The sequence below is a fragment of the Nycticebus coucang genome, chromosome 10, assembly GCF_027406575.1.
Source record: "Nycticebus coucang isolate mNycCou1 chromosome 10, mNycCou1.pri, whole genome shotgun sequence".
Classification (NCBI taxonomy): Eukaryota; Metazoa; Chordata; class Mammalia; order Primates; family Lorisidae; genus Nycticebus; species Nycticebus coucang.
The window spans coordinates 84,892,220-84,913,508 of NC_069789.1; the positions used below are offsets into that span (position 1 = coordinate 84,892,220).

Sequence of the window (21,289 nt, forward strand, 5' to 3'; positions counted from 1 at the left end):
GCAAGGCTGCTTTGGGTTGGGAAACGGGTAATCAGACAGAAGGGAGGGAGCTGATGCCACACTTCCATCCTTCTCAATTTCCTCACAGGGGATCCCAGACCATAAACGCAGAGTATGGCAAATTCCCATGATGTCGGCAGCCGTGCAGGACAGGGGAGCCCACTTAGCAGGAACCCCACCCAGTACTGTTTGGTGGGCAGAACTTTCAAACCACTCTCCTGAGAGTGGGCAGTCTTGGTTGTCTTTCACTTAGACATAAAGAAGGGAGGTGTAGTTTAGAGAACTCTGGGGAAGTTTTCATTTATTCTCTTTCTCTCACCCCCCTCCCACCCACAGGCACACATTTTCTTGTGTTGATGCTGATCAACCAGCCTCCCACACTGCAATGTCCCCCATCCACGGACACCCGTGTGTCACACATAGAGTAATTAAAAGAGAAAAATGCAGGCAAACCAGGGAACTAAACTCTTTTTTTTCCCCTCTTTTCTTTCACTTTTTCCCCTAAAAAAGACCTTTCTAAAAAATATATTAAATCAGATAAATTTTTACTCAGATATTCAGGTGGCTGGAGAAGACAGACAAGGAAAACAATCACAAAATAAATAATTTCGTTTTTTTTTTTTAAAAAGAACATTTTTCTACACATTTTCGCTAATTTGACAGAGCTGCTTTCTTGGACAGACAGATGCTGTCAGAATAGGAGCCCTGGATGGACCACAAGGGGGGACTTGGAACAAGCCGGGAGTGGGGGCCCTGAAACTGGGAGGTCAAGGAAAGAAGGGGCCGAGGGAGGAGGGGAGCCAGGTGGCCGTGGCCCGCCCTTGGCACCTGCTCTCCTGGCCACACTGCTTGTTTCCACGTTTTCCGAGGGAGCAGCTCTGAGGCGCAGTCAGCGTACAGTGTACGTGGGGTACAGAGGAGGCCGCATACAAAAGTAAGAACCAACATGGGGATTCACAAAACAATGACATTTTAAGAAATCTGGTTAAAAAGAATACAAAAGTGACTCCACAGAGGGGGAGGAAGAGCTCCCACCCCTCCCAGCTTTGTCCCCTCTTGCTTTCTTAAATGACAAGGGTCACTTTTAAGGATTTTGATTGTTTGTTTCATGGTTTGGCTGGTTCTTTGCCTTACTCTCTTCCCGGGCTCCTCTCTTTCACCTGCATCGGTTTCAGAAAGCACCGGCCTTCCAGACCTGAGGCTGCTGCGGTGTGGCCACCGGGGGCAAGTGTGTGTGTGTGTGCGTGTGTGCATTTGCACATACATGTGCATGTGTGCGTGGCTGCTCTTTGCTCTCCTGTCTGCTTTAGTCCAAGCCTCGAGGTCCCATCTGCTGGGCACTGAAAGTCTCATGGTGGCAGCCTGTTGGCACTAAAGTGAGGGCTTGGATTATCTTTGCACCTCAGAACCATGGATCCCCTCTCTGCCTAGGGCTGGGGTGCAGTGGTTCCCCCCCATTAGCTACAGAGTTTGCCCGTCTCGTACTCCACAGGGTTTGGCAGCTTGGAATTGAAAGCCCTCAGGGAGGACTGGATCCTGCCCACCTCATTATTGGCCAACTTGAGCCGATGACGGAGCAGGCAGGAGAAAAGGTCAAGTCGGACCTTGCCAGGTGGAGAAAGCTGGTTCACCCGGTCCCTGAGCTCAATGAGCTGCAAGAGTGCAGAGTCCTGGGAACCTTGAGTGTACGGGTAATCCAGCTGGAGAATTAAGTCCCGGATAGCATCCGGGTCAAAGGGCAGGCTGTAGCCAAAGACCTGCAAAGTGTTGATTTTCATGTAGCCCAGATTCTTGGAGGGATCAGTCATTTCCAGGGGCTCATAGTAGATTGTCTCGTTGGAGCTGTCATCCAGGGATTTGATTCGGCTCCGTAGGTAAACATGGACTGTCTCAAAGAAGGTCTTCCACCTGTTCCCCAAGGTGATAGTCCAGTTTTGGCACTGGGCGGCTGCATCCACGTTAGTCCTTTCCCAGTCAGGGAAGCTGCCCTCGTTCACAGGCATGAACCAGCTCTCAGAGTGGCTGCCCCCAAAGGGGTTGACGTAGATGGCCATGACAGGCTCCAGGGTGCTATTCTTGGTGAGGCAGATCTGCAAGGACAAGGCCAGCATCACGTGCACCAGCCCAGGCTTGTACTTGTTGCTCTTCAGGGTGAGCAGCATGCGCTTCCGCCAGGAGGGGTCGAACCAGCTGCCCAGGCGCATGTCGTTGCTGATGAAGATGGAGTGCACCTCGATGCGGCTATCCCGCTTCTGCAGCAGGTACTTCAGCTCCAGGTCCTGCAGGTCTGTCTCCAGCCCGAGAAAGTTCTCCAGCGACTCAGCCACCTCTGGCCGGCACAGCCCCTGGGCCAGCACATAGCCGGGGTTGCAGCTCCCACAGCGGGTGCTGTTGTCCGGAGCACAGTGGGCACATGCAGACCCTTCACCCAAGGCACATGGGATGGGGGCCTGGCAGGAAGATTGGTCATAGGGGCAGGTGCAGCTGTGGCTCTGTTCCAGGAAGGTGCCAGGGAAGGTGCTTTCTCCACAGTAGAGGAGGGACTGGATTCGATTCCACCAGTAGGACAAGGACCTTGGGGAGGGGAGATAAAATTGAAGCAGGAGTCAAAGGAAGGCACAACTGTCATCATCCTAAGGGTAGCAGGACACTGACTAGGAGGCAGGGAAGGTTATGAACAAGGAAGATTAAAGCCCCAAGTTCTCCAAGTGATCAAAACCCTACTGTGCCGCTTTGGACTGATGGAGCAGAGCCATGAGCCCAGCGTCTGACAGATCAGCAGCGAGGTGCATGTCTCCCAAGTAGCACCTCCTCTCCTTATATTCAAAGCCTACAGAAGAGCTGCAACATCCTTTGCATCAAATCCAAGTTTCCAGCCTTCTACATAAGATGTCTCTCTAAACATTCTAACTTCCTGCCAACTTTATTTCTACTTCCAAGTCTCTGTCCTTTCTGGTCTCTCTGATTCCATCACTCCTCCACCAAAAGCAGAGATTTTCTGTGGCTGATTTTCTTGAAATTTTGATTTCAGCTCTTAAGGGTCCTCCTCAAAGAAGTCTTCCCTGACAGCCCCAAAAGAACCACTCCAGTCCCTCTCCATCACATCATCCTGCTTTTATTTATTCCATGGCAATTATTGGTATATGAAATGATTGTGTTTGTTTGTTGTTTACTTATTTATAGACTGCTTCTTTATAAATGTCACGACAGCAGGGACGCTGTATTATTGGCCAAAGAATTTCTGAAATGAAGATTGTTTCTAGTGCATGGTAAGCATTTAGCAGTCATTTGCTGAAAGAAAATAAATGAACCCCTCTCCAGACCTCATAGGCCTGTCTTCTCCTCTCCTGCTTCCCTTCTTCTGCACGCCCCACTTAGAGCCACACCTCTTGGTTTGCTTTAAAAGTAGCTCCCTTTGTCCATAATATGGTCCCACTTTGTGCAGACCAGACTATTTCCAGCCATTCCTGCACAATCTGGCCAGGACTTCCTTCCCCAAGGAAGCCATCCTCTCTAGTCTTTGCCTCTAGGAGACTGTCCCTTTGCCTCTAGGATTCATGATCCACCACCATGAATTTAAGTGGCTGCCACATAGTTACAATTTTCCAGTGTTTATGTTTCTGTATGTTTGTTAAATCTTTCCACTTCACCAGTATTTCCTATAGCTTAATAGTAGAGCATGCAATACAGACTTAATAAAAACATGTTAAATAAACAAATGAATGAGTGGATGAATGGATGGATGCTTATGATAATACAGTCCCACTCTACCCCTGAGGGCATGGGGTCTCAGCTTGCTTCCTTCTGTCATTCAGAGCAGAGTCACTTGTTTGATACAATCTAACATGTGGATTTTTCATCATATGCAATTGGTATATGAGCTTTTACATCATTCCTTCCGTCTTTAAAAGACTTATTAAAATGGAAATGAGTAAATAAGAGTTAAAGTAATAGAATAGTATTTGAATCTACCACAATTTGGGTGAAAATAAAATTAGCCTCTCTTTCTCTCACTTTAGATTTAACTCACAATTGGGTATGACACACATGAGGAGATGAATGTAGCGGGAAGGATGTGAGCTGGTCACCACTCCCAGATCCCCCATCCTGGAGATGGGGTCCTCCCTGGCCTTAGCAGCTGTTGGGGAGGTGCTGAGCTCTGCCTGTGTGTCTGGGGTGCTCACCTCTCCTTGGGCAGGCGGAAGCGAGGCTGCCGGTGGCAGCGCTTACACAGGTTAAAGAGCCGGCGTACCACACGATGGGTCTTCTTGAATAGCACTTGCAGGCTGGCTCCCAGCTGCTGGTAGCGGTGCTGAAGGCTGGTGTCCATGGCCCAGAACTGGGAGATAGCTGTGGAGTTCAGGAAGCGGTCATCGGGCAGTCTTTTTAGCAGGGCCTGAAATTCTTCTGTGGAAAAGAACAGAGGGGCTGAGCTGAGGAGCTGCTACTCAGAGCCCTGGGAGAGGAACGTGGGCCCTCCCTAGTCCCAGCCCTCCAGTGTCACTGCAGGAAGAAGCAGCCTCCTCATCCACTCTACTGGGTTATTTTTTTTTTTTAATTAATAGCTTTGTTGAAAAATAATTAACAGATCATAAAATATGGCTTCAGGATTATTTCCCCATCCTTTCTATTCCTATTATGTGTCTGAATTTCAAAACAGATCGCTGCCACCCCGAGAGGGGCCAGCGGTCCCGCTTTGACTAATGATCTCGGATGCATCTCTTTGTCTAATTATACCTCCTTTTAAGTCACCCAGGCCACCATCTCAAGGCCATCTTCTCCAGTACTACCACAGTACCACTGTGGACAACAAGAGGACCTCGTGGATGTGACTGTGCTCCCAGGCTAGCAGATGTGGAAATCTTTTCAGGAACCTTCCAGTCCTTGAGGCCAGCCTTTCCCCTCTTAGAAATCTTAGAAAGTCATCCACTCTCTGACTTTCTAAGATTCTCTTCTTCTCTTTTCAGCTTCAACTTTTGGCTTCCCTGTGGCTCCCATTCTTCCCTGTGGCTAATCTAGAAACAGTGGGCTTTCTGGTTCTAAGCTCCTGCTACGTTTAAGTCTCCATAGAGCTTCCTGGGCACATTGTGTTTTCTGAACTCATGCTCAGGCCTCTGTCCATTGCTCTGCTTTTACTTGGGACCTGAAGCCACCATGTCTCCTGGTGGAGGTCTAGACAGCCCTCATTCATTCATTGACAATGATTCACAGTGGCAATGGCCTAAATCATGTTATGGAACATATACCAACACCCAGCCCAAAGCATGGGGTTGGGGAGCTGGAATGTGATATTCTCCTTAGCTACTAAATGTCTCATCTGGGACTCGTAATGGCAAGCCCTGGGACCTCAGTTCATTTTGATTGCTCATGTACCTGGTTCCTTAACCCCCCTCAAAGGACAGGATCATCATGACTGGTAATGGCACTAACAACTAGTTTGTGTATAGCTAAAAAATGTAAACATACAAAAAAGCATGGAGAACAAAAGCAAACTCCCATATGCCTGCCTTCTACCTTTTTATTTTTTTCTTTTTTATTTTTTTTCAAAGAGATGTGCAATAGTCTTTCAATACATTATATTCATTGTATAGTTGGAAAATTAGTAAAATGTAGGGAAGTAAATAGGAAGTGGTGAGATATGAATATTTACTAAATTTATTTTAAATATAATTTAAGTATAAATTCAGACATTTTTATTTTTATTGTTAAATCATTGGCTTCATGTTTTTTTTAATTCTTTAAGAAACAAGGCAAACCAAATATACTGTATTTGAAGGTTCTAAACCTTCCTTTTCTCTCTATCCAGATGTAACCACTCTCTTGGACATTTTCTTTATATTATCACATTTTTTAATGTTTTTTGAAAGGTTATTTATCCATAACAATATTATGTTTTGGCTAGCATGTTGGTAAACATGTAAATCATATTAAACACATATTATACTGAATAAATTATTATATAGCATTATATAGAAACATACCCATATAAATATGTATGTAACACATAACCTTTTTCATCTTGCTTTACATTATCCAAAATTATGTTTTCAAGATATATCCATGTAACATCATTCATTTAGTATTGAAAGGTGTCAACATACCATGCAAAGTTCTTCATACACTAATTTCATCTACATTACCCCATCTGAGCCTTCCACCCACCTATTATTATCCCTTTCCTTCTTCTACAGATGAAACTGAGGCATTGAGAAGCTACGTGGCTAATCCAAGGTCACAAAACTTGTCAGTAATAAGGCAAGGATGCAAAACCATGTCCTCTGAATCCAGGCCTCCAGGTAGCATTGATACCAGTTATAACAGCAACAAGCAACAACTAACTTGTGCTGAGTGCCATCTAGAACTATCTACACCCTTCATATAATAAATATTTACTGTTCACCTTATGTGTAAACATTGCACTTGGTATTGTGGAATTAGCAGCAAATAAGACAGTCACGGTCTATGCCCTCAATCATGTTCATCTTAGCTTATTAAGTCCTCCAAATACATCTCTTGGGTACGAATTATGCCCATTTACATATTCACACCTATTGGGTACAGTGCACACTATCTGGGCAAAGGGCACACTTATGCATATAACTTTGAGTCAATCTCTACAAAAACAAAATTTGTAAATAAAACATCTGCACCCCCTAACATTCTGACATTAAACAAAACAACTGGGCACAATAGCTCCTGCCTGTAATCCTCGAGCCAGAGGTGGGAGGATCCCTTGAGCTTAGGAGTTCAAGACCAGCCTGAGCAAGAACAAGACCCCATCTCCACTAAAAGTAGGAAAATTAGCCAATGTCATGGCAGGCACCTGTAGTTCAAGCTACATAGGAGGCTGCAGGAGGAGTGCTCGAACCCAGGATTTTGAGGTTGCTATAAGCTAGACTGATGCTTAGTCTGGGGCAATAAAGTGAGACTCTGTTACACACACACACACACACACACACACACACACACACACATACACACACAAGCATTTGAGACTTAAGATGCGGATATATCCTGCTGAGGTTGTAGAGACAGAAAGTGGCCAAGTCAGGATCCGGGCCGAGTCCCCCACCATGCCCTTGCTCCTCTGCAGGTCGCAGCCCTTCTCATCAACAGGGAAACATTCTCGCCAGCTGGTTATTCACCTGACTCCTCAAACTGCCGGTTGTGCGTGGCCCAGGAGTCCCGGATCTGCAGCAGGCTGGCCTCCATGGCCTGGATGTCGGCGCCGGGGCAGTTGCATTCTGGGAAGGTGGGGCCGCACCGGCACCAGCAGTCATTGTCCTTGCAGACCAGCTCGCCCTCGGAGCTGCACATGATGTAGCTGAGAGCCGCAGCGACAAAGCGCTCTCGCAGGTACTCAGGCAGCAGCACCTGCAGGCCTGGGGAGAGGACGTATCAAGGAATCACTGGGCAGAACCAGCGCAGTCTCGGTTTCTCACACCCAGAGCTTCAGCAAAGCTAACTTATGCATCCTGGGGTCGAGAAAGGTCACCCCAGGGCCTGATCCTGCTGAGCTGGTTGGGAGGGCTATTGCTACCCCAGTGACAGATGGGGGAGGATCTGAAGATGCAGATGAGAAACATCAAAGCCCAAGGCTTAGCCAAACCCCTCACATCAGCCAAATTGAGAGCATGCATATTATAAGAACAGCTTATTGGCTACACATCAGCACTTCTAGGATGGAAACGGGAAGATGTTTCAGATAAAAGAAGAGTTTACAGCCCTCATGGGGGGAGAAATCAAGTTTTGATGGGCTTTTTGCTCTGCTATCCCATAGCTTTACTAAGATTAGCAGTAAGCATCCTAGGACATTACTGAATGCTGGCCCCCCTTGGCCTACTGTCCTAGCTTCAGGGACCAAGGAGGCTGTCCGGGTCAGGAGGTAGGGACAGGTACTGTGAGCATAGTAGCGAGACACTATAACAAGTCCTTTGTATGAATGATTGCAAATAACACTTGTGTGCATAATGGGGTTCTTATCAGTAAGGAAATCCAAGCCAAAGGCTACAGTGACCTGCCCAAGTCGTCGCATTCAGACAGTCTGCTTGGTGTCAGATGCTGTCCCTGTCTCATCAGATCATACTGCCTAACTGGGACTGGTGGCCCCATCACAATATTATTTAAGGAGATTTGAAGATAGAATGGTGGCCAGTGCCCCAAGATCAGTCATGCCCAGGTATACATGAATGGCTCTCAGCTCTCTTTTCTAATTAGCTTCTAATCTTGGATAAAAGCACTATGTTGCTCCAAGCTTCAGTTTTCGCACCCATCTGTGGAAAGCATTTTTAGTTTACCAGTAGCTGAAATATAGTCTCAGTTGGCTTCACAATAAGGCGGCTGTTGGAAGTTCACCAAGGAATGAACAAAGGACAAGTACACCTTTGGACACAATCTGGGCCATGTCTGCAGTCAGACCTGGAGGAGGCTCCCCCAGTAGGTACACTGTGAGACCTTGTGCCAAGAAAGTGAGGAACATGAAGACGTCTGGATGTGATGAGCTCCTCTTTCCTCAAATATCTGCCAGCTCTTTATTTTTACCCCCTTGACCTTGTCCTTGGCAGGAAATCAGAGAGCCTAAAGCATATATCCCAGTGTTGCAGACCTCAAAATATAACTTAAAATTTCTAGGAACAGTGTATGTGTGTTGATCGTGCTTGAGGTTTACCTCCAGTTCCAAACTGCTCCTCCATGTTCCTTTCTTGTGCTCTCCCCATACCCCTGTCCACTGCTTGTTACAACATTCAACAGATTCTTTCCCTCCCTTCCCCCATCACTTCCCCCAACCCCACCAGAGCATATCCCATGGCTATAAAGTAAGTGCCCTGTGAAACGTCTGCATGAATGATGGGCTATAAAATTCAATGGCATAAACTATTCCAAATGAACAGCCAGACATTTTGAACTTCACTCATCACTAATTTTTAGACACAAACCCAGCCCAGCCAGGAACACAGAAGAAGAGGAATCCTAATCGCAAGAGGTAGCTCTAAATAAAGGAGTTATTTATTCCTCTTTGTTATATATTTCTTGATACCTAACTCGTCGCTGGGTTGCCTCTGAGTAAGGTTGACTGGAATTTGTAATCATAGATCCTGGGAGAGGGCTATTGATTTTATAATGCTGAGACAATAATATATTAAACAGAGTCTAATTCAGTTAGGCTTTAAGACAAACTTTTCCCACTGAACTGGGGTGTGCAGCCCCACCCTAGGACACTCGAGGATCAGAAAGCAGGAGATGGCTACTTCCTCTTATTTCCCAACCTCCAGACCCAGTGTGGGTTCTTTTTCCTTTTGATTTCCATTTTTTTCTTGTGCTATCTCCAATCAAAAGACTCCCATTCTTTTTTCTTTTTTAATTTCAGATTAATAGGAGGCTACAAATGATTAGGTTACAATGTTTGCATTTGTTAGGTAAGGTTCATGTTGCAATTGTGTCCTGCAGCCAGGTGAGCCATACACCCTTACACTGTGTCCACTACTTTAGGAAAAGGCTCCCATTCTTCTCAAACCAGCTTCCTGGCTTCGAGTCCTCCAAAGTAACAGAAAGCTAAGGCTATTCTCAGGTTGTTATTACAGTAACCAATAGTCTAATAGTTTGTACAGCTTAATTGAGCTAGTGATGTTTTCCTCTAACCACTCTGAAAAGCCAGCTACTCTTCAATGTATCTTTAGGATAAAGTAGAGGGTTTTTTGAACAATAAAGGAGTCCATTGAACTATACCAAAGCTTATAAGGATGGATGTGCTATTTCTTACAGGATACTGAGAGAGAAATCTTGAGAAGAAATATGAAGTGGGATGATTTAGGTGTCCATTGGTACGAGCAATAGGTCTTGGAAGCAGGGAAAAACCATATCAGATGTTTCGTCAAAAGAATATGGGGATTATTGGATATAGATCCCAGAACCTGTGGTAGTTTACCAGTTCAATTCACAATCCCCAAGACATGGAATCAACCCAAGTGCCCATCAACCCATGAATGGATTAATAAACTGTAGTATATGTATATCATAAAATACCATTCAGCCATAAAAAAGATGGAGACTTTACATCCTTTGTATGTACCTGGATGGAACGGAAGCACATTCTTCTTAGTAAAGTATCACAAGAATGGAAAAGCTAATATCCAATGTACTCAGTATAAAACCAACAGAGATGTTTGTCCTCTTACATGCCCACATGAGAGAAAAATATTCAAGAAGGGGAAAAGGGAAGGAAGAAAAGGGGAAATGGGATGAGAGAAGAGGTTTGGTAAGCTCTCACCCCATGTGTACAATGTAAGAGTGTTCAGCATGCCCCCTGGGTGAAGACTCAACTACAACTTGAACTTTACCTTAGAAATGCAAACAACGTAATCTAATCATTTGTACCCTCATATTAATCTGAAATAATAAATGAATAAGAAAAAAAGAAGGATGAAGCAAATGGGGCAGGCAGGATTTTTTCCTGCTCTTTGGTGATCCAGGTTTTTCACGGTGCTGCCTACCTAGTAACTGCACTTTGTTCTCTGGACTCTGCACCAGCACCGAGCTGACTGAGTCCAGGTTATCATAGTTGCTGCAGCCCAGGGGTCCGGTCCTGGTCTCTGTGACCTGGAGAAGGAAGAGAAGGGGATGGATTCAGATAGCAAGTAAACAATGTGTCTTTGCACTTCTGATCTCCAGCTGTCCAATCTCAGGCTTCCGTATCCTGTTTTAACCAGCCAAAAAATGACATGTGCCTTTTCCTACCCCGAGAGCATAAAGTCACTTGTCTTCCTTGTCCTGAGACAGTGAGTATCCATTACATGTGGCTGGCAGCAGAAGTTGTACATAGTGGGCACCCTTCAGAGAAAGCTGAAGGGAATTTATGTCTGGGAACAGAAAATTCAAGGTGAGCAGAGAAACCTAAGGAAGGAATGAGACCTTTAAGCTGGAATCACCCTTTCTCCCCCACCCCCCAGAGGAAGGCAGGGGGCCATATGTGGTTCCTGCCAGCCTCCTGGCGAGCTCATCTACATCCACTTGATATGAAGCTCACAGGCTTTAGGGATCCTGAAGATGAAATGCACTAGAGAAATATGAGTTATGAGTATTAGTATTAGTATTAAACATTCAAGTCCCACCTCGGCACTGAGACGTCCTTAGAGAAAATCAGCCAGGGACTTACTGCATATTTTAATAAGTATATTAAATATACATAAACTCTTATAGCCATGTAATATTCCAAAACACCATAGAGTCATTTTAAAATATTATAAAGTTGGCCCATCTATTTCCCTGATGTTTAAAGTATAAGATGAAAAATGGGGAGCTTTAAATGCACTGAAATAATTATGTAATAAGAATGATGGGGACTCAAGGCCCTTTCTTCTCAAGATCTCTGAAGGCTTTGCCAACAATCAATCAACCAATCAACTAGGATTTATTGAGCAGCCTCTGTTCAATTCTATACAATTCATCAAAGATGCATAGAGCCCCTTTCCCATGGTTCTTCAGGGAGATCCACCCTGATACCTCTGACCTCTCTTCTGGCTTCAGGCATCTCTGCTTTGCATCAGACATGGGGGCTGTAGTTTCATTACATTTTCTGCCAGTGTGTGATCCATGTGTGGGTCCCTCGTACTACAGGCTCCACAGAGGAAAGCTCAGCACATATTTATGCTGCTCACCATGTTGTCAACAGTGATCAGCACTGTGTCTGGCACATAGTAGGTACTCAAGAAGTGAGAGAACGTATGAGTCATCTGTTCTAGGCTTTGCCAGGTGGAGAGGTGTTCCCTGAGATGAACAAGTTGTGCACTGCATCCACCAAAAAGGGGTCACAATCTGTGGGGAAGGCAGCCACATACACACCTGGCTGACACATCCAAGTCACAGCAAGAGCATGTGTTTAGAACGCAACCCTAAACAAAGAGAAATATCAGGAGTGCCAGAGGGAGCAGCATCTGACTGGTCCCTTAGGATAAGTGGGGAGTGGGCAGGTGGCAGAGAGGGGAATGTAGTATGAGGACAAGAAGGAGCAGTGTGATCTGCTGTGCACAGGCTCAGCAGTGCACGGCACAATGTATCCTGCACCATGCTCATTACCATGGTGAATGCCAACATGTAAGTAACATCTTTAAAAGGATTTTAGTAGACCTAGGCTTAAGAAATAGATGTAGAACAGAGTAATCAAGTGAGAAATAGTGTGATATGGAACAAAATCACAGTCAAGGGAGAGATGAGAGAGTTACTTGTAGCTTGAAATAGTTGGAAAAGGCTTTATGGAAGGAGTGAGCCATGAATTGGTCTTGAAAGATGAGCAGGGGCTGGAGGGAAGGGGAAGGGCATTGAAGAAAGGAAGGAAACAGGTCGGGCACAGTGGTTCATGCCTGTAATCCCAGTACTCTGGGAGGCCAGGGCATGTGGATTGCCTGAGCTCACAAGTTCAAGACCAACCTAAGCAACAGTGAGACCCATTCTCTAAAAAATAGCCAGGTGTTATAATGGGTGTCTGCAGTCCCAGCTGATTGGGAGGCTGAGGCAATAGCATTGCTTGAGCCCAAGAGTTTGAGGTTGCTGTGGTCTAGGATACCATGGCACTCTTCCAGGGGCAAGAAAGTGAGATTCTGTCTCAAAAAAGAAAGAAAGAAAGAAAGGAAGGAAGGAAGGAAGGAAGGAAGGAAAGAAGGAAGGAAGGAAGGAAGGTCCAAAGACCAATGGCCAACAATAGACACAGAACCTGAGAGGCAGCAAGACTCAGCCTTAACAGAGAACAAGGACAAGACCACCACAAGAGCAGGAACAACTTCTCTCCAGACTTCCAAGTTCTTCTCCCAAGGCCATCCCCTTTAACCTTCACAGGAACTCTCTGGGAGAACATCATTACTGTCATTCTCCAAAATAGGAGACAAAGGCTCAGAGAATTATAGTGCTTGAGACCATAGGGCTGCTGAGTAGTGGGACCAGGATTTTAACTTCAGGATCCAGTTTGTCTGGATCTAGTTTACTACTTTTTTGTCTCCTGAGCAGGCAGGCCAAAGGACTGCTAAGGACTGCTGAAGTAAAGTGAGTATAAACTCCTTTACATGCCAGCACTCTTAAAAACAAGTATTCTACATAGACCAGTCCACATGACATGTTTTAGGAATCTGTCCTCTTCTCAAAATGTTAACACTGGGCATGACAAATTGTACTGACTTGAGATCAATTTTATTATCCTATAATACAGAGTAGGAAACCAAGGCCCTATAAGTTAAATAGCTTATTCGAGGTCATATAGTCAGCTTTAGGGCTAGGATTCAGTCAACTCATTTGTTCATTCTTTTATTCACTCACTTATTCATTTAAGAAATATTTAAGGATGAATAAGACCTAGTTGCTGCCAGTAGGGAGCGTGTAGGCAAGGAACTCTGTGCCTGTGACCCCAGAATTCTGGCCACTGTACCTGGGCCTGCCTCCCTCCACCTGTGGCTTGGGTCCTGAATTATGTTTCTTCATTGAGTGAGTGGGTATTGGCTAGTTGTCAGACTGAACTGGGCAAGCCAAGCCAGCCTCATTTCAACATGCTGTGAAAGTCCCCATAAGAAGAGCCACAGCTGAGAACGGGCCCAGCTATTCTGGGGAGGCTCTCTCCTCTTAGATGAGGTGAGCTAAAGGGCAGAGGCGGAGCAGCAGGGTACAGTATTTGAAGACGTGCTGGTCCCTGCCTGTAGGCAAGCTGGCTGTCCCATTGCTACTGAGTGTTTCATTGCCTTTTCCATGAACTCACCCTTGACTTGGTCACTCACTAAGCAAGTTTAGGCAGGCAGACAGCTAATGAGCCGTATGTAGGAATAGGATGTGTTCTAAAGATGAGGACAGTTTGGAGAACAGTCACAGTGAGAACTTGCCTTACTTCCCCCTCAGCTTCCCTTCCCTCACCCTCAGCTCCGTACTTGTTCTTACCTCCCCCCAATCCATTTTCTCCCCACCATCACCATCTTGTTCATTATTCTGGGCTTTGACAATTTTCTGACCTTCACTCTGCTGTTTCCAAAGGTTGGTTCCTCAAGAGGACAATCAAGTAGGTAAGTGAATGAAAGAGTGTGAGTAGTTGCACTTTGTTAATTGTAGAACCAAGATGAGAGTGTGAACAGATAAGGACCTTGACCCTCCACCCGCCCCTCCCTTGTGTACATTTCCTGTGTGAAGGAGAGACTGGGAACCAGATGTCCTTGAGTGAGGAAGGCCCACTCTCAGGTTCCTCTAGGTCACAGAGTCATAGCTCCTTTCACTGATATCCTGTTCTGAGACCAACTCTCTCCTCCCTAGAGAAGTAAGAAGGTGAAAAGAATGGAAGGACCTAAACAGGGTTGCCTTGCAGACATCGCCTTAGTGCTGAATTAAGTAAGCAGGATGGCCTGAGATCCCCCTTCCTCTCCTCCAAAGTGATTAAAGCCGCAGTGTCCAGAAGTTTCGAGAGAAGACTGCATTCCTGTAGAAGAGGCAGACAGCTTCAGCAGATTATAAAGAGGGCTGACAGAAGTAATGGGAAGTGCAGTTCACTCTAGCACACTTCAAAGAGTGCCTGAGATAGGCTTTCAGAAAGGGAAAATAATTCTGTGCTAATTGGTCTGTTGACAGAGACCATCCTGCCTTCAGAAAGCCCTGATGGATCTCAGGTTCATTAGCACATTCAATTTTCCATAAATACCAGACTGTGCAAACCCTCATTCTGGTGAGCCCATTCTCCTCCCCACCCAGCCTCCGCGTCCAGGCTGCTCTCGTGCTACTTAAGGGAACACCTGCAACACTAAGAGCCCAGTCAAACGGGCTTCTAACTGGGAGTGATGGGGCCAGGCTGGGAGAGCAGAGCTGAGGCTGTGTGCGTAAAAGAGTTGCAAATGGAATGCAGGCTGCTGCAGTGAGCAATTCAGACAAGTTGAAAGGAAGATTTGTGAGAAACACTCTCTCTTTGCCATGTTGGGGTCCACCCGAACTTTTGAGGGAGCTCCCTTCAGTCAGCACATGAGCATGTTCAGCCCTCCCCACTGAGCCCTTCTCAGCCTTAGGCTAAATAGAGGGTGAGTTGTAACTAGAAACAGGCCCCCTTCCTCCCTGTGGTCCTGAGCTCTTTGGGGGAACTACAGACAGAGCCCATCCCAGCTAGCAAAGCGTCTTCATGTGGACTACATCATTTGGTACACCCCAAACCCATATAGAGGCAGGGGTGGCAGTCACAATATGTACCCACAGGGAGAACAGAAGTGCATTGATGAATCAGTAGAGACACAGTTTTAGCACCACAGCAGCATTCTAGAGGCCTTCCAAGGACCATTCACCCTTTAGTTGCCATCGATGGAAAATCTGGGGGTTCCAGGAAGGGCAAGGTCATTGAGATGACATGGGGGGGTGGAGTGAAGAGTATTTAACTGTGTAGAAGTGTTTCTATATTTTAAAAATTGGTGTACCCACATCTGCTGAATGTAAGCCCTGTGTACAGGTTCAGTCAGGGAGTTGGTAACTCATGTCATGGCAGAGAGAAAAATAGTTCAATAACTCTTCAAGGTCATAGAAATAGCAACGTCAAGGCTAAAACCTAATACCAAGTATTCTTACTGGAGTAAGTTTCTTTCCCACTAAGCCACAAGGTCTGCCTTCACCTCTAAAGCATTTTATTAAGTGTCTCATCACCTGCCAGATGCTCTAAAGGGACCTGCAGCTGTGTGTAGGTTACAGCATCCCTTTTGGTTTAAAATCTACTATGGTGGTGGGTGTGTGGAGGGCTGAGATAGGCATGTAAACAGCCACAGTGTAATGTGACAAATCCTAGAATAGAGGTGTGTGCTGATCAGAGCAAACCTTGTCATAGAAGGATATGTTCAGTGGGAACTCAGAGGTATGTATCTTAGCACAGAAGTTGCTAAGAAAGAGTTAAAAGTAAGCGCAAAGCTGCTTGCAGAAACAGTAAACTGGCAGAGATGCTGGAGGACTTTTTTCCTTCATTAAGGTAGAACAGGTAAGCAGAGCCCCCTACCTTACCCACCGCCATGCATAGTAATGACTGTGCTGGAAGCTGGCTCAGCCACTGCTAAGTAGAAGGACATAAGTGGCAAGTGTCATAGCACCAATAAAAGAGTGTTAACTAGCAAGGATGTGCTAGTAGGGCACACCTAGGCTATCAGCTGCACTCCCCCCCACTCACCCCCAATATGGATCTTTGAAGACTTTAAAGTGTTTTAGAGCAAAGAGAAGGTCTCCGGTGGAGAATGCCAGTGCAAAATGGGCAGTCCAAGCCCACCAGGTGAACAGAGCTGCCGAATGAGATGCCAGCACATGCCTTTGCTCCTTAGTCTGACCGTGTGTCCTTGGATAGGTCACTTCAGCTCTCTAGACCTCACCAAGTTTTGTATAGATAAGAACTGGAGGGCTGGACGTGGAAGAAAGCACAAAATCTTGTTTGTTCACAATTTTCCAAGCTGTATCCCATGGGGAGAACACATATACTATTTCAGAAAATCCCAGGTTGATCGATCCAGTGGATGATGAATATTCATCTCCTAGTCAATGTATTCTTGTTCCATAAAGAGGTTTCTAAGGATGGTATCCCTTCTTTTAAGGAAAATGGGCTGTGGCTCTAATTCTGGAAAGCACACCCACAGGCACCATAATAGACATGGTTTTGGATACCAACCCACCCTTCCTTCTACCATCCATAGACTTTGCTTAAGAGGTGGGTTCAATAAGTCATCGCTGGGACTATGCAAGCCCCATTCTTTGTACTGGACTCTGTACCAGATTCTTTCTCAAAGGAATTTAGAACTGTGAGATACTTAAAAAAAAAAAAAAATTAAAGGGTTATTATAGATATTTATAAAACTCAGATAGGTGATTAATTTTCAAGCCCTTACAATGTGCCAGGAACCAAGGATACAATAATGAACAAAGAAATGGTCTCTTCCCTGGTGGCATTGATCAAGAGATAAAACAGAAAGAGAATGTTCAGTGAAGGCCAGAGTCAACTCCATAGCAAGGCAAAGCTACATGGAAATTGAAGTCATAGAGGTATAGAAAAGTTTGAAATAAACAGAGAAAAGTCACAGACTAGGAAAGCAAGAAGATGAAGAAGATGAAGGTGAAAAATAAAGACATATATTTCAACAAGAAATAGAGGGAATAAACTGGAGGTATGACTCTACTTTATGCAAACTCTATGTGTCTGGCTTAGATTTCGTGTCCTGCCCTTGGACATCTATGACATTCTTCCCCCAATTTTTTTTTTTTTTTTTGAGACAGGGTCTCACTGTGTCACCCTCAGTAGAGTTTTGTGGCAGCACAGCTCACAGCAACCTCAAACTCTTGGGCTTAAGCGATTCTTTCGCCTCAACCTCCCAAGTAGCTGAGATTACAGGTGCCTGCCACAATGCCCGGCTATTTTTTTGTTGTAGTTGCTATTGCTGTTTGGCAGACCCAGGCTGGATCCGAACCTGCCAGCCTCCATGTATATGGCCAGTGCCCTAGCTGCTAAGCTATAGGAGCTGAGCCAAGAGTTTTCTTAATAAACTATTTTAACTCAAGCCACCTTAAATAGATTTCTGCTTGATTCAACAAATCATGCCTACATGTACTTGCCCGTGCACTAAACAGAAGCATCTCATCTGTGTGGAAAATGCCATGTCCAGGGAGCCATTCATTCAGTCACTCAACAAACCTTCACTCACTACTTACAATGTGGCAAAGTCTGTACTCCTGTTGGTAATCACACTTGAACAAGACTTAGTCTCTTCCACAAGGAACTCATAGTCTCATGTGGAGATTCTCATGTTAGCTGGCAATTATAATTCAAATGATAAGCTCTATACAAAAGGCAGGTCCTTGAAACACTAAAGAGGGGTATTTAACAGCCTGGGGAGTTAGGAAAGGCTTCACAAAGAGTTATCTGTTTGAGCTGAGCAAAGAAGGGTAAGAAAGCCAGTCAGTGAACAGATAAGCATTGCAAGTAAAGCAAATAGCAGATGCCAGGAAAGTCAGATGTGAGAACATGGCACATTTGTGTAGAGCCTGATATTTAGGGATGACTGGATTCCACAGTAGGAATGGAGGGGAAAGAGTAGACAGGGGAGTATCGGGATGGAGAAAAGTAGTGAAGAATTGTTTAGAGATGAAATTAGAAATCAGCAGAGACAAATCTTCAATGCTAGTATAGTTAGTTCTTTTAAGAAGAAGAATTAGTCCTTTCCAACCTCCAATGGTGCTATGGTTCATCTCTATCTTTTCTTATTAAACCTCATGGAAAACTCCAAGATATATATTGTTCTAAGTAAGCAACAATTTGAGGATGAGCAAACTGAGGTTCCAAGAGGTTTGGCAACTTGCTCAAAGACCCACCATGAGTAGTGGCAGAGATCAGGCTCATGGTTGGTGCCTATGTTCTTTCCACTGTGTCACACTTCCACCCAAGCTGAGCAACAGTGGTTTCAGCTCTGTCCCATGTACAGTCTGGAGCCACTGAAAGACTTTAAGCAGGAAATGATATGATATGATCATTTGCGCTCCTGGTAGCACTGTCTCTACTCATATCTGATTCTTCATTTTGTTTCTTCTCTTAAATCTTCTCCACTCAGCCTTTTGTACCCTTTCTGCCATAGAACCACTCTTCTCCACATGACCAGTTTTCTCTACATTGCAAAAGTGAAGGTTGATTCTCAGTCTTCACTTTAATGACCTCTCAACAGTACTCAATACAGTTTACTATTCCTTCTTCCAAACACTTTCTTCACGTGGCTTCACAATCCCACTTTGGTTCTTTTCATACCTTTCGTTTTTATCTAAGTCTTCTTGATTGTAACCTCCTCCTCTTTCCCACTTCTGAATTTTGGGGTCCTTCATAAGCTGTACTCACTCCTTGAGTGATCTCACCCATCCTTTCTCATAGTCTAAATACCAACTACACAAGTGTCAATATCTATATGCCAAATTTCTATCTTCAATTATGATCTTCCTCTTGAAACCCTGGTGCCCAACTGCCCACCAGATATCTATACTTGGATGTCTAATAGGAATATTAAGTTCAACATGTCCAAAAACAAACTCTTGATTTATTTCTTTCAGGTCTGTACCTCCTCCCTGTGTTACCCTTCTCAGCAAATGGAATCACTGCTCATTTGGTTGCTCTGACCAAAATTCTCACAGTAAATCTTGATTTGTTTCTTCAATCTGTTATCCAAGAACTCCAAGGAAAGCAGTCCTCCCTCAATGCTGATGGTTACTGACTAATCAGTAAGGTGGTGGTGACAGTTGGGGCAACCGTGGCAATTTCTTAATATTTTACAAACTAAGTAAAACAATAAAGTTTGCTGCATGGATTTACTCTTCCTTTCACAAAAGCTTTCTCCATAGCATGTAAGCTGTTTGGTAGCATTTTGCACATAGTACACCTTCTTTCAAAACTGAAGTCAATCCTCTCAAAACTTGCCACTGCTCTATCAACTAAATGTGCACAATATTCTATATATTGTCGTCATTTCAATAACGTTTACAGTATCTTTCACCAGAATTAGATTCCATCTCAAGAAACCACTTCCTTTGCTCATTCATAAGACGCAACCCCTCATCCATTCAAGTTTTAGCATAAGATTACAGTGACTCAGCCCCATCTTCAAGTTCCACTTGTAATTCTAGTTTTCTTGCTGTTTCTACCACATCTGTAGTTATTTCCTTCACTGAAGTCTTGAACCTTTAAAAGTCATCTATTAGCACTGGAATCAACTTCTTCCAAACTCCTGTTAATGCTGATATTAGACCTCCTCCCATGAAACACAAATCTTCCTAATGGCAACTGCAATAGTGAATCTTTTTCAGAAGGTTTTCAATTTACTTTGTCCAGATCCATCAGAGGAATCATTATCTATGGCAGTTATAGTTATACAAAATGTATTTCTTAAGTAAGATTTGATAGTCAAAATTACTCCTAGACCCATGAGCTACAGAAAGGATATTGTCGTAGTAAGCATGAAAATATTTCATTGTACATTTTCACCAGAGTTCTTATCAGGTGCATTGTTAATGAGCAGCAATGTTTGGAAAGGAATCTTTTCTTCGGAGTAGTAGGTCTCAACAGTGGGCTTAAAATATTTAGTAAACCATGCCATAAATAGATGTGCTATCATCCTGGCTTTGTTGTTTCATTTATAAAGCACAGGCAGAAGAGACCCAGGATAATCCTTGAGGGTTTTAGTGTCTTCAGAATGATACATGAGCATGGGCTTCAGCTTATAGTCACCAACTGCATTAAGCTCTAACAGACAGCCTGTCCTTTGAAGTTTGGAAACCAGAAATTGATGACTTCCCTGTCACTATAAAAGTCCTAGATAACATTTGCTTCCAATAGAAGGCTATTGCGTCTACACTGAAAATTTCTTCATCAATAATCTTCGCTGCCTATTTCTAAATCTCATTTTATACCAGTGTCTTTCTTATTCATCTCTTTTCTAGGTTTCAAGGAGGCATCAGTGGTTCCTACCTCAGGGCCTTATCAGATCCTATTCCCTCTGCCTGAACACGCTTCCCTCAATTCTACACATGGCTGCTTTCTTATCCTTCAGATCTTGGCCTCAGTCTAAACCCCAGAGTGCTCTCCCTCAATAATATGCTGTAGCCGCTACATCAGCACTTTCTGCTTCACCTTACATTTTTATGTTAAGGAGATGGCTTGTTTCCTTAAACTTCATGAACCAACCAACCTCTGCTAGCTTCCAAGTTTTTTTTTTCCGCAGCTTTCTCACTTCTCTCAGTCTTTGCAGAATTGACCAGAGTTAGGGTTTTGCTCTAAATTAGGCTTTGGCATAAGAGAATTTTGAGGCTGGTTTGATCTTTTATACAGTCCACTGAAACTTTCTCCACATCAGCATTAGCCTGTTTTGCTTTCTTATCATTTGTGTGTTCACAGGAAGAACATTTAATTTCCTTCAAGAACATTTCCCTTGCATCCACGACCTGGCTGTTTAGCATAAGAGGCCTAGTGTTTCGTCTATCTTGGCTTTTGACAGACCTTCCTCCCTAAGCTTAATCACCTCTAGCTTTTGATTTTAAATGAGTGATGTGCAGCTCTTCCTGTCACTTGAGCACTTAAAAGCCATCATAGGGTTATTAATTAGCCTAATTCAATGTTGTTGGGTCACAGGGAATAAGAAGGCGAAGAAAGGAAGTGAGGAAGAAAGATGGGGGAATGGCAGGTTGGTGCAGTCAGAACACACATAAAATTAATTAAGTTTTCTGTCTTATATGAGCCTGGTTCATGGTGCCCTAAAACAATTACAAGGGTGACATCAAAGATCACTGATTA

The 21,289-nt window shown here is 44.4% G+C and overlaps 1 protein-coding gene across 2 annotated transcripts in view; it reads right to left on the reverse strand.

Moving 5' to 3' along the window:
- Window positions 1-377: 377 nt before the first annotated feature.
- Window positions 378-21,289, reverse strand: part of BRINP2 (BMP/retinoic acid inducible neural specific 2) — a 120,609-nt gene continuing 99,697 nt past the window's right edge. Inside the window, exons 5-8 of one of the 2 annotated variants that reach the window (XM_053607616.1) lie at window positions 10,491-10,596; window positions 7,146-7,382; window positions 4,185-4,407; window positions 378-2,574 (exon numbers count right to left, since the gene is read on the reverse strand). In XM_053607616.1, coding sequence (XP_053463591.1) covers window positions 1,458-2,574; window positions 4,185-4,407; window positions 7,146-7,382; window positions 10,491-10,596 — 1,683 coding nt within the window. In that variant the 3' untranslated portion in view covers window positions 378-1,457. The remainder of the gene's footprint in view (window positions 2,575-4,184; window positions 4,408-7,145; window positions 7,383-10,490; window positions 10,597-21,289) is intronic. The other variant, XM_053607617.1, reaches the window with a different exon arrangement.